The 14,274-nt window shown below is 43.5% G+C and overlaps 1 protein-coding gene across 1 annotated transcript in view; it reads left to right on the top strand.

The window, feature by feature from the left end:
• Window positions 1–228: 228 nt before the first annotated feature.
• KLHDC4 (kelch domain containing 4) overlaps window positions 229–14,274 on the top strand; it is a 53,555-nt gene continuing 39,509 nt past the window's right edge. Inside the window, exons 1-3 of the mRNA XM_073605720.1 lie at window positions 229–443; window positions 6,768–6,859; window positions 11,978–12,056. Coding sequence (XP_073461821.1) covers window positions 345–443; window positions 6,768–6,859; window positions 11,978–12,056 — 270 coding nt within the window. The 5' untranslated portion in view covers window positions 229–344. The remainder of the gene's footprint in view (window positions 444–6,767; window positions 6,860–11,977; window positions 12,057–14,274) is intronic.

Raw genomic sequence — 14,274 nt, forward strand, 5'->3', positions numbered from 1 at the left:
TACAATTTTTTTTAATCTATACACAAAGTTTTGCATGACATTTTATTTTTTAATCTGAATTGGTTACTTTATAAGGCAAAATAATCCCCCCCCCCCCCCGTCATTACATACGGTACACGGCTCCCATAGCTTAATGACCTCCTATTACATACAGTACGGCACACAGGCCTCTGTCATGCCGCTATACTCCAGAATACACGGTACACCGGGGGCGGGGTTAGAATGCGTCTCGGAATCATGTGACCCAGTCAGCCGCATGGCCGTGGCGTCATCTCCCGGGGACTCTGGTCGCATTGCGGTGACGTCACCCCGTGCCCCTGTCCCCGGTGTGGAGAAGCGCAGCCATGGGGAAGAAAGGGAAGAAGGAGAAGAAGGTGAAGGGGGCGGAGAAGACGGCCGCCAAAATGGAGAAGAAAGTCTCTAAGAGGTCCAAGAAGGAGGAGGTGAGGGGCGGGACCTGGGTATTAAAGGGGCCATCCACTGCAGGTTCTCATGTTATCACTCACCCCTATAAAGCCCCACCCCTGCATGTTCCCATTCATCCTCAATGGAAAAGGGAAGTGAGGGAGAAGTTCTCCGGTCAGATCCTCACCCAAATTACTGAAAGAAATGTGAACTTTTTATACAGAGTGTTTTTTTTTTTTGTTTTTGTTTTTTTTTTATAGGGGATTTCTGTATTGTTTGACAGCTTCATGGGAAAAGCTGGAGTTCCCCTTTAAAGCCTGATTCTAGCATGGGCAAAAAAAAGAAAAATCAGCTGACATTCTCCTCCAATCATCATCCCACTCCACTTTATGGTTGAATGACACCCAGCTTCTTTCAGCTTACTTCCTGTGAGCCTGGGGGGTTGTCAAGGCTCCACCCCCACTTTCTGCGAGCCTGGGTTGTCAAGGCCCTGCCCTCCACCCACTTTCTGTATACCTGAGTTGCCAAGGCTCCGCCCCCTCCCTCTCTGCAAGCCTGGGTTATTAAGGCTCCGCCTCCAGTTTCTGTGAGGCTGGATTGTCAGTGCTCCGCCCCCCACTTTCTGCGAGGCTGGGTTGTCAAGACTCCGCCCCCACTCTGGGCTCATAGGAGAATGCTGCAGATAATGGTGCCATGTCATTGCACTGTGCATCATTTAGGATCCACCCGCCAATAGAGAATGAAGAGAACCTGTAACGTCACTGGGCTGATGAGACCTGGGGAGATATATATATATATATTACACACACACTCACCCGCCACTTTATTAGGTATATTTTTTCAGTTGCTTGGTAACACAAATTGCTAATCAGCCAATCACATGGCAGCAACTCAATGCATTTAGGCATCTGGATGTGGTGAAGACGACTTGCTGAAGTTAAAACCGAGCATCAGAATGGGGAAGAAAGGGGATTTAAGTGACTTTGAATGTGGCATGGTTGGTGCCAGACGGACTGGTCTGAGTATTTCAAAAACTGCTGATCTACTGGGATTTTCAAACACAACCATCTCTCGGGTTTACAGAGAATGGTATGAAAAAGAGAAAATATCCAGAGAGTGGCAGTTGTGTGAAGGAAAATAATCACTCGTTACAACCAAGGTATGCAGAATACTATCTCTGAACACACAAGACATCGAACCTTGAAGCAGATGGACTACAGCAGCAGAAGACCACACCGGGTGCCACTCCTGTCAGCTAAGAACAGGAAACTGAGGCTACAATTTGCACAGGATCACCAAAATTGGACAATAGAAGATTGGAGAAACGTTGTCTGGTCTGATGAGTCTCGATTTCAGCTGCAACATTCAGATGGTCGGGTCAGAATTTGGTGTAAACAACATGAAAGCATGGATCCATCCTGCCTTGTATCACCGGTTCAGGCTGGTGGTGGGGGTGTAATGGTGGGGGGGATATTTTCTTGGCACACTTTGGGCCCCTTAGTACCAACTGAGCATCGATTAAACACCACGGCCTACCTGAGTATTGTTGCTGACCATGTCCATCCCTTTATGACTACAGTGTCCCCATCTTCTGATGGCTCCTTCCAGCAGGATAATGTACCATGTCACAAAGCTCCAATCATCTCACCACTGGACAATGAGGTCCCTGTACTCCAATGGTCTCCACACTCACCAGATCTCATCCAATAGAGAACCTTTGGGATGTGGTGGAACGAGTGATTCCTATCATGGATGCCAATTTTATATTGAAAATATGACTAATCATGCCCAGAAACTTTTATTCAAGGATAGTGATCACATGGAGCCTTTTATTATCACATAGTTTTCTGGATCCTTTTTAAATCATAATGATAACAGAAATCACCCAAATGGCCCTGATAAAAAGTTTACATACCCTGGAATGTTTGGCCTTGGTACAGACACAGAAGATGGCACACACAGGTTAAAATGGCAATTAAAGGTTCATTTCTCATATTTGTGGCTTTTTAAATCACAAATAGTGTCTGTGTATAAATAGTCAATGAGTTTGTTAGCTCTCACTTGGATGCCCTAAGCAGGCTAGATACTAAGCCATGGGGAGCAGAAAAGAACAGTCAAAAGACCTGCGTAACAAGGTAATGGAACTTTATAACGATTGGAAAAGGATATAAAAAGATACCCAAAGCCTTGAATATGCCAGTCAGCACTGTTCAATCATATAAAGTGGTTTTAAACCCCCCCCCCCCAAAAAAAAAACTGCAAGTCAAAGGCATAATGAGCTAGTAAGCATAGAAATTAACCCTTTCATGACTAAGCCAATTTTTGAAATTTGGTGTTTACAAGTTAAAATCCGTATTTTTTGCTAGAAAATTACTTAGAACCCCCAAACATTATATATATTTTTTTAGAAGAGAGTCTAAAGAATAAAATGGCGATTGTTGCAATATTTTTTATCACACGGTATTTGTGCAGCGGTGTTTTAAACGCAAATTTTTGGAAAAGTGACACTTTCATGAATTTTAAAAAATCCAAACAGTAAAGTTACCCCAATTTTTTTGTATAATGTGAAAGATGATGTTACGCCGAGTAAATAGATACCAAACATGTCACCCTTTATAATTGCACGCACTCGTGGAATGGCGACGAACTACGGTACCTATGAATTTCCATAGGCGACGCTTTAAAAAATTTTTACGGTTACCAGGTTTGAGCTACAGAGGAGGTCTAGGGCTAGAATTATTGCTCTCGCTCTGACGATCGCGGCGATACCTCACATGTGTGGTTTGAACACCGTTTACATATGCGGGCGCGACTTCCGTATGCGTTTTCTTCGCTGCGCGAGCTCGCGGGGACGGGGGCGCTTTAAAAAATTTTTTTTTTTTTTTTTATTTATTTATTTTATTTATTTTTGTACTTTTATAAATTGTGTTTAAAATTTTTTTTTTTTTTTTTTTACTTTTATTGCTGTCACAAGCAATGTAAACATCCCTTGTGACAGTAATATGTGGTGACAGGTACTCTTTATGGAGGGATGGGGGGTCTAAAAGACCCCCCATCCCTCCTTTACACTTCAAAGTATTCAGATCGCCGAAAACGGCGATTCTGAATACTGTGTACTTTTTTAAATTCGGCGCCATTGGCAGCCGAGTAAACGGGAAGTGACGTCATGACGTCGCTTCCGCGTTTACAATTAGAAGGCTGGAACGAAGCCGCTTGCAGCTTCGTTCCAGCCCGCCCCCAGCCGCCGGAGATTCCCGAATGGACACGGTAACAGCGGCGGGAGGCGGCGGGAGGGGGGGGGATGTCCCCTCCCGCTCCTCCGGTATAACAGCCGAGCGGCTTTTAGCCGCATCGGTTGTTATATTCGGGTAGCCGATCGCCCGCTGAAAACAACGGTACCGGGATGATGCCTGCAGCTGCGGGCATCATCCCGGTATAACCCCGGAAAGCCGAGGACGCATATGTGCGTTCGGTCGGCGGGAAGGGGTTAAATACTCACCTTAGATTGAAGCCCCTGCAGCAGTCCCAGCACACTGCTCTGCCCAGCGACATGTCTCCCGTCATTATTTCAGGGTATCGTGGGCTTCGGCGCTGTGATTGGCCGGAGCGGCGTAAATGTCACTCCCTCGCATGAGTGCGGGAGCCGCCATCAATGGTACGACAGCTGAAGCAACGGCAGGAACAAGCCGTAGCTTCAGTGCGCATGTACCGATGACGTCGGCACATGCTGATACAGGAGATATCTCCTAAACCGTGCAGGTTTAGAAGATATCCGGGGTAGATACAGGTAAGCCTTATTATAGGCTTACCTGTAGTAAAAAGTGGCTTGTAAGGGTTTACAACCACTTTAATAAGAAGTGGAATATTTGGGGATCTCTTGATACCAAGCCAAGGTCAGGTAGATCAAGAAAGATTTCAGTCACAACTGCCACAGGAACTGTTCGGGATACAAAGAAAAACCCCACAGGTAACCATAGGAGAAATACAGGCTGCTCTGAAAAAAGATGGTGTGGTTGTTTTTAAGGAGCACAATAGGATGATACTTAGAACTGCATGGTCAAGTTGCCAGAAAGAAGCCTTTACTGCACAAGTTCCAGAGAAAAAACTTGGTTACAATATGCCCAACAACACCTTGACATGCCTCATTGGGCTTTTTTAGGGCATTGGCGTAGTAAAGGCTTCCTTCTGACAGCTCAACCAATCAACTCTTCTTCTTTTTTTTTTTTTGTTGTTCAAGTACCGTTGAATTGTGTTCCTTAAAAGCAACCACACTGTCTTTTTGGAGAGCAGCCTGTATTTCTCCTGCGGTTACCTGTGGGGCTTTCTTTGTATCCTGAGCAATTCTTCCGCCAGTTGTGGCTGCAATCTTTCTTGGTCAACCTGACCTTGGCTTGGTATCAAAAGAGCCCCTAATCCACTTCTTAATAAGGGATTAAACAGTACTGACTGGCATATTCAAGACTTTGGGTATCTTTTTTTTTTTTTTTTTTTTTTTTATATCCTTTTCCATCTTTATAAAGTTCCATTACCTTGTTACGCAGGTCTTTTGACAGTTCTCTTCTACCTCCTCCATGGCTTAGTATCTAGCCTGCTTAGGGCATCCAAGTGAGAGCTAACAAACTCCTATTTCTACACAGACATTAATTGTGATTTAAAAAGCCACAAATGTGAGAAATTAACCTTTTAACCACTTAAGGACCAGCCTCCTTTTGGATTTTAGGTGTTTACATGTTTAAAACAGGTTTTTCTGCTAGAAAATTACTTAGAACCCCCAAACATTATATATGGTTTTTCTTCTAACACCCTAGAGAATAAAATGGCAGACGTTACAATACTTTTTTTTGCACCGTATTTGCGCAGCGGTCTTAAAAGCGCACTTTTTTTTGGAAAAAATTCACTTTTTTGAATAAAAAAATAAGACAACAGTAAAGTTAGCCCAATTTTTTTTTTTTTTATATTGTGAAATATAATGTTACGCCAAGTAAATTGATACCCGACATGTCACGCTTGAAAATTGCGCCCGCTCGTGGAATGGCGTCAAATTTTTACCCTCAAAAATCTCCATAGGCGACGTTTAAAAAATTCTACAGGTTGCATATTTTGCGGTACAGAGGAGGTCTAGGGCTAGAATTATTGCTCTACTGGTCGCTGCGATACCTCACATGTGTGGTTTGAGCACCGTTTTCATATGCGGGCGCTACTCGCGTATGTGTTCGCTTCTGCGCGCGAGCTCGTCGGGAGGGGGGGGGGTTTAAATTTTATTTTTTTAAAATTATTTATTTTACAATATGTTATTTATTTTTACACTGTTTTTTTAAAAAAAAAAATGGTGTCACTTTTATTCCTATTACAAGGAATGTAAACATCCCTTGTAATAGAAAAAAGCATGACAGGACCTCTTAAATATGAGATCTGGGGTCAAAAAGACCTCAGATCTCATATTTACACTAAAATCCAATAAAAAAAAAAAAAAAAAAAAAGTCATTTAGAAAAATTACATTTGAAAAAAATGTGCCTTTTAAAAGGTGTGGACAAAAGTGACGTTTTGAGGTCGCTTCTGCCCAGCAGTGTCATGGAGACGAGTGAGCGCCATCTTAGCCTCACTCGTCTCCAGACACACCACAGGGAAGGACGCGATCGCCTCCGCTACCGACGGCTCCGGTAAGCGGCGGAGGGCACCGGATCGCGGCGGGAGGGGGGGTGGCCTCTCCCACCACCGATAAAAGTGATCTCGCGGCGAATCCGCCGCAGGGACCACTTTTACCTGAAAGCCGGCCGCCGCACGAAAACGGGGATACCGGGGTTATAGCAGCTAGCTGCTGCCATAACAACAATATCCCCGTTCAAAGTTTGGACGTACATCGTCGTGCGGCGGTCCTTAAGTGGTTAATTGCCATTTTAATCTGTGTGTGCCACCTTCTGTGTCTGTACCAAGGCCAAACATTCCAGGGTATGTAAACTTTTTTTATCAGGGCCATTTGGGTGATTTGTGTTATCATTATGATTTAAAAAGGATCCAAAAAACTATGTGATAATAAATGGCTTCATGTGATCACTATCCTTAAATAAAAGACAGTTTTTTGGCATGATCAGTCATATTTTCAATATTAATGCCAAAATTTCACAATTTCTGCCAGGGGATGTAATCTTTTTGAGCTCAACTGTATATAACCCCTGCCTGGAGTAAGGCATTAAGTAAGTTAAGCTTGGAGTGTCTGTTATACAGCAGCCCAGAAGTGGGACTGTGTTCTTGTGTACAATAGAATGGATCTGGACAGGCAGGAATTGTGTACGGTGTATTTCCATGTGAGAAACTGTTGATTATATTTTGTATAATTGGATTTCTCTTTGTATTCCCCCAGGAGGATCTGGAGGCTCTGATTGCCGAGTTCCAGTCTCTGGATGCCAAGAAGACTCAGGTGGTGGAGACGGCGTGTGCTCCACCCAGCCCAAGGCAAGGCAACCTGTTGCCCCTCCTGCAGGGGTGGGATCTCTCAGACATAGAAGAACAGGGGATGCTGGGACTTTTAAGCTGGCCATACAGTATACAATTTTCTTATTCAATTTCCTTTTAGATTTACCTTCAACTATGCAGTGGTAGGGCCTGCCTGATTACATACCAATTGAAAATGTTTAGGTTTGACCTCCTATTATATGGTTTTGGTAACTCTAAAGAAAAAAAATGTACAAGACAATTGTATATTGTATGGCTAGCCTTAGTCCCTCCTGGGTGTTTGGACCCACCTGCTGCACCAGCAAAAAAAAAGTGCTCAGATCAGTTTGAAACCAACAACAAGGAGAAAGGTGCTCATGGGTGTGGCAAGTTACAAAACCATGTAAAGAGGTCTTCAGCACACCTTCATGCTAGCTGGAAAAGAAAACCTAACTAATCTGTCCCTGCCACTCAGGGTAAAAATGGGATCACTAATAGATGTTAGCCCTACCTCTGTGATTCCCCCCCCCCCCCAATAAATGGGATAGCTGATAAATGTAATGCCTAACTCTGTGGTCCCTGTTAAATTTTCTCCCTAACAAAAGTGATCCCCAATATATATGCAATCCTTGATAAATGTGATCCCTATTGTTCTGTGAAGCCCTCAGAGGTTTCTTAGTGAACCTAAGGGAACAAACCGCATCATGAAGGACAAGGACACACCAGACAGGTCAGGGATAAAGTTGTGGAGAAGTTTAAAGCAGGGTTAGGTTATAAAAAAAAAAAATATCCCAAGCTTTGTACAGCTCAATCCATCACCAGAAAATGCAAACCCACCAAGACATGGCCGTCCACCTAAACTGACAGGCCGGGCAAGGAGAGCATTCATCAGAGAAGCAGCCAAAAGGCCCATGGTAACTCTGGAGGAGCTGCAGAGATCCACAGCTCAGGTGGGAGAATCTGTCCACAGGACAACTATTAGTCGTGCTCTCCACAAATCTGTCCTTTATGGAAGAGTGGCAAGAAGAAAGCCATTGTTGAAAGAAAGCCATAAGAAGTCCCGTTTGCCGTTTCGTGAAGCCATTTGGAACATGTGGAAGAAGCTCTGGTCAGACGAGAACAAAATTTTACTTTTTGGCCTAAAAGCAAAATGCTATGTGTGGCGGAAAACTAACACTGCACATCACCCTGAACACACCATCCCCACCGTGAAACATGGTGGTGGCAGCATCCTGTTGTGGGGATGCTTTTCTTCAGCAGGGACCGGGAAGCTGGTCAGAGTTGATGGGAAGATGGATGGAGCCAAATACAGGACAATCTTAGAAGAAAACCTGTTAGAGTCTGCAAAAGAGACTGGGGCGGAGGTTCACCTTCCAGCAGGACAACGACCCTAAACATTCAGCCAGAGCTACAATGGAATGGATTAGATTAAAGCGTATTCATGTGTTAGAATGACCCAGTCAAAGTCCAGACCTGAATCCAATCTAAAATCTGTGGCAAGATTTGAAAATTGCTGTTCACAAACGCTCTCCATCCAAACTGACAGAGCTTGAGCTATTTTGCAAAGAAGAATTGCCAAAAATGTCCCTCTAGAGGTGCAAAGCTGGTAGAGACAACCCCCCAAAATACTTGCAGCTGTAGTTGCAGTGAAAGGTGGTTCTACAAAGTATTGACTCAGGGGGGCTGAATTCAAATGCATCCCACACATTTTAGATATTTATTTGTAAAAAAAAAATTTTGAAAACCATTTATCATTTTCCTTCCACTTCACAATAACAGTTGGGATTCTATGTGATGGACCAACAAAAAGTGGCACATACAGTATCTCACAGAAGTGAGTACACCCCTCCACATTTTTGTAAATATTTTATTATCTTTTCATGGGACAACACTGAAAAATGACACTTTTCTACAATGTAAAGTAGTAAATGTACAGCTTGTATAACAGTGTAAATTTGCTGTCCCCTCAAAATAACTCAACACACAGCCATTAATATCTAAACTGCTGGCAACAAAAGTGAGTACACCCCTAAGTGACAATGTCTAAATTGGGCCCAATTAGCCATTTTCCCTCGCTGGTGTCATGTGACTCGTTAGTGTTACAAGATCTCAGATGTGAATGGGGAGCAGGTGTGTTAAATTTGGTGTTATCGCTCTCACTCTCATACTGGTCACTGGAAGTTCAACATGGCACCTCATGGCAAAGAACTCTCTGAGGATCTGAAAAAAAGAATTGTTGCTCTACATAAAGATGGCCGAGGCTATAAGAAGACCAAGACCTTGAAACTGAGCTGCAGCACGGTGGACAAGACCATACAGCGGTTTAACAGGACAGGTTCCACTCAGAACAGGCCTCGCCATGGTCGACCAAAGATGTTGAGTGCACATGCTTAGCGTCCTATCCAGAGGTTGTCTTTGGGAAATAGACGTATGATTGCTGCAGAGGTTGAAGGGGTGGGGGGGTCAGCCTGTCAGTGCTCAGACTATACGCTGCACCTTGCATCAAATTGGTCTGCATGACTGTCATCCCAGAAGGAAGCCTCTTTTAAAGATGATGCACAAGAAAGCCTACAAACAGTTTGCTGAAGACAAGCAGACTAAGGACATGGATTACTGGAACCATGTCCTGTGGTCTGATTAAACCAAGATAAACTTATTTGGTTCAGATGGTGTCAAGCTGTGTGGCAGCAACCAGGTGAGGAGTACAAAGACAAGGGTGTCTTGCCTACAGTCAAGTATGGTGGTGGGAGTATCATGGTCTGGGGCTGCATGAGTGCTGCCGGCATTGGGGACTACAGTTCATTGAGGGAACCATGAATGCCAACATGTACTGTGACATACTGAAGCAGAGCATGATTCCCCCCCCTTTGGAGACTGGGCCGCAGGGCAGTATTCCAACATAACGACCCCAAACACACCTACAAGATGACCTCTGCCTTGCTAAAGAAAAGGTGGGTAAAGGTGATGGACTGACCAAGCATGTCTCCTGACCTAAACCATATTGAGCATTTGTGGGTCATCCTCAAACGGAAGGTGGAGGAGCGCAAGGTCTCTAACATCCACCAGCTCCGTGATGTCATCATGGAGGAGTGGAAGAGGACTCCAGTGGCAACCTGTGAAGCTCTGGTGAACTCCATACCCAAGAGGGATAATTCAGTGCTGGAAAATAATGGTGGCCACACAAAATATTGACACTTTGGGCCCAATTTGGACATTTTCACTGAGGCTTCATGTACACGGGACGTTTTTACAACCTCTCTTGAACGATTTAATTTGACATAGTAACCCACCTGTAAAAAGTCAGTTTTGCCTCGTTTTACATGCTGCGTTTAGCCGCATTTACGTTTAGAAGCGTTTGGGGAAAAAAGTTTCTTTTTTTCAAAATAGCCAAAAATGAAAAACACCTGTGAACAAAACGTGACTAAATGCAAGTTACCGCGTTTAGAAGCGTTTGGCTCTTGAAATGCGTCTTAACTCAGCGTCTGAACTAATTTTTTTTGCTTTCCAGAAAAGGCCTCTAAACTCAACTAAAAACGACATTAAATGAACCTGTGTACATGTACACATAAGATAACATTGGATGAGTTCTGGAGCAGCTGAAAAAAGCATCCAACTGCCTCCTGATCGTCTGTTTACCAGTAGTAGTGTACATGAGGCCTTAGGGGTGTACTCACTTTTGTTGCCAGTGGTTTAGACATTAATGGCTGTGTGTTGAGTTATTTTGAGGGGACAGCAAATTTTACACTGTTATACAAGCTGTGCACTCACTACTTTACATTGTAGCAAAGTTTAATTTCTTCAGTGATGTCAAATGAAAATATAGAATAAAATATTTACAAAAATGTGAGGAGTGTACTCACTTTTGTGAGATACTGTATGTGCCACTTTGTGTTGGTCTATCACATAGAATCCCAATTAAATACTTTTACAGTTTTGGTTGTAACATGACAAAATGTGGAAAAGTTCAAAGGGTATGAATACTTTTTCAAGGCACTGTATGTCACAAAATATCTGTACAGCTGTTCATCAAACGCAACATTTTCTGGAAAAAAAATACCCTAAAATATATTTTGGTGCGGACAAACAAATTTTAAATTTTTTGGCAAAATAATAAATACTGTTGCATTGAATATATAGATGCCAAACATGTCAAGACTCAAAACTGTGCACCTGGGAAATGGCGATGAATTACAGTACCTAACATTTTTTATAGGTGACGCGTTAAAAACCTTTTACAGGTTATCATTGTAGAGTTAATCGTGAATGATGGCCCTAGAATTATTACTCACTCTGTTCGCAGCAACACTTTACATGTGTGGTGCAATTGCTCTTTACATACCCATGCAGGACCTGCGCTCATGTTTGCACTTGCACGCATGCACAGGGAGGACAGGGGGTTCTTCAACTTTTTTTTTTTTTAATTGGTTTTATTTGTTTTAAATATTATTCATTTGTTCATTTTTTATTTTTTCATTTAAAATGTACGTTATTACAGGGGGGCTAACAATCCCCCTATGTGATAACATTGGGCAGGTGACAGGTACTCTTTATGGAGACATCAAGAGTCTTTTAGACCCTCCAGTGTAGCTAATCAAGTACAGATTGCTTGATCAGCTGCTTCTTTGGCTGTAACAACCAGGGAATGACGGCTCCGAAACTGAAAGTGACGAAATCGTCCTCGCTTCCAGATTTATTAGTTACAGAGGAGATTGTGGAATGATTGGTCCTTGATTTTCTTTGTAGCTTGCTATCCCAGCCATTTACTGTGGTTCCAGGCTCTCACAGAGCCATGTTTTTGTTATGACCAACTTAATGCAGGACTCTTATCCACAGCAAATGGTTAAACAGACCGAGTCACTTTCTTCTGAAAAAGAAAGGTGTCAGGATATTTTTTTAAGTGTCTGCTAGGAGAGGGGAGAGGTCCTTCCTCTGTCGTATATGTACGACTGTTTTATTTATTGCTCTGGCACACAGCACCCTCCATTGGATTCCACATATATGATGAAAAAAGTCTATAAAATTTGTTAGTACAGTCTATATTTTCCAGTGTAGATTAGAAATGTACATTACCATGTGCTAGTTTTATCCTATGTAATATAGAGCAATCCATCACTTACCACTTTCTTCCTCTCCCCACAGGCTGAATGCCTCACTCACCTCCCACCCTGACAAGGACGAGCTGATTCTCTTTGGAGGTGAATATTTCAATGGCCAAAAAGTACAGTATTCTTTTACTTCCTACTTATCACTCTATCATGTCTGAGCTAAGGCTGATGTTGCACCTCGGTGACAAGGTCTGCTTATTTAAGTTCCTCCTCCTCCATAAAAAAAAAAAACTGTATGAAATTGAAAACAAAAAGCAAACCTGGGAGGGGAGGAATCGTGAAATAAATATACTTAATTGCCCGGCTTCCTCCCAAAGTGCATAGGTGAGAATAACGTCATCTTCCGGACGGATCTCGGAGAATGTAGCTTGGCTCAAATCTCGTGAGAAGATGATCCTGCAATGTGTTGCACTATTGTCCCATGAGATTTGAGCTACTCAGCATTCCAAGGGATCTTGTTGGCAAGAGGATGATGTGACACACACACACTACAGAGATCAGAGAAAGTGAGTATTTTATCCTTTGATGAGTTATTTTATGCTACATTAATAAAAGGGAGGGGTCACGTTAGATGAGCAGACCTTGTCTGAAGTGCAAAGTTCGCTTAGTTATTGTATGTATCGTTCTATAGATACTTTGTAATGCTGACTCTTCTTGTAGGCTTCCTGATTACATATATATTTGTTTAAAGTGACACTAAAGGTTAATTTTTTATTTTTTATTTTAAAATAACAAACCTATCATACATACCTCCACTGTGCAGCTCGTTTTGCACAGAGTGGTCCTGATCCTCCTCTTCTGAGGTCCCTCAGCGGCTCTCTCGGGTCCTCCCCGCATCAGATAACCCCCTAGGAGAAACGCTCCCGGGGGGGTTACCTTGCGGGCGTGCTCCCGAGTCCAGCATTCGGCATCCATAAACGTCGAATGCAGGACTCAGCCCCGCCCCCTGGCGGTGGCGTCATTGGATTTGATTGACAGCAGTGGGAGCCAATGGCTGCGCTGCTATCAATCTATCCAATCAACAGCCGAGAACCCCCTAGCAGAGAGATGGCACGTCCCCGTGGAATAAGTTTGAGGGCTCAGATAAGTAAAAGGGGGGGGGGGGGCTGGGGGGCCGGTCACTGACAGGTGTTTTTTCACCTTAATGCATAGGATGCATTAAGGTGAAAAAACACGAACCTTTGCAACCCCTTTAAGGCCTCGTTCACACAGGTATATCTTCAGCTAAGCTTACCTCTTTTGCATGCTGGCAATGTCCGCAAAATGGGGCGTTTTTCCAACACACACAGAAACTTGCGGCCCTTTAGCAGATGCTTAGTGGTGCCTTTAATTATTAGCCTCCCTACGCATCTGCTAACGCACCCATTTTCATGTGCGCCAAGATACGTGGTGCCGCAGGACAATGCAGTTTGGTGTGCTCCATTTTTGGAAAGGGTCATCGATTTATTTTTTTCTGCTTTCTCACATGTAAGGCAGCCTATTAAAATAATTGGGCTGCCCTACACGCAACATCCAAGGTCACACCTGTATGGTGTGAACCTAGCCTAAGCTTACTTTCCCGAAAAGGGACGTGTTTGCCCACGTGGGATGTACAGGTGTTTGTGCATCTGTGTATGGGCAGTCCTATTACGTCTAATTGGACGCAGTAGCTGCACAGACGCAGCCACTGGTCCCAATTTCACAGATGTGCACCTGAACGCACACTGCTTGCATTCAGGGACACGCACCTGCACGGCTATCGCGTTGGGAAAAGCGCCTGTGTTCGTGCAGTTACTGCATCCCAATAGACCTGAATGGGGACTGGCCTCATGCAGATTTACTGAACACCTGTGCATCCCATACAGGCAAACACGGCCCTTTGGATGTACGCTTAGATACGCCCATAAGGCTGAGACCTTACGTGGAGTAAGGTGTCACAAAATAAAAGTTTGTCCACAGCCAAAAGTATGAAGAAATATGACCCCCTGTCATATTTTATTGCTGTCTGTGTCCCCATTGGGGAGATTCGCTCTCTCTGTTTGTCCTTGTGACTGTTGTCACTGGGAGAGAAAGTAATGGGGAATCCAATATGTTATAGCAGTAGAGGGGATGTCTTCAAATGAGGACAATTGGTACCCTGACAACTGTCTAAAAGGGGATTTCTCTCACTTCCCAGTTGAGTCTATAGGACAGGAAGTAAAGGGAAATCTCCCAAATGAGATACAGATTGCCAGAAAAGAAAATCTGACAGTGGTTTTAATCCTCGCCTATATTATCCAAAATGTGGAAAAAAATGCCTTGATGTACTTTGAAGATAAGGAGCTGTTAAAATGAAAAGGCAAAACTTTGTTT

The sequence above is a fragment of the Aquarana catesbeiana genome, linkage group LG11 (assembly GCF_042186555.1).
Source record: "Aquarana catesbeiana isolate 2022-GZ linkage group LG11, ASM4218655v1, whole genome shotgun sequence".
Taxonomy (NCBI): Eukaryota; Metazoa; Chordata; class Amphibia; order Anura; family Ranidae; genus Aquarana; species Aquarana catesbeiana.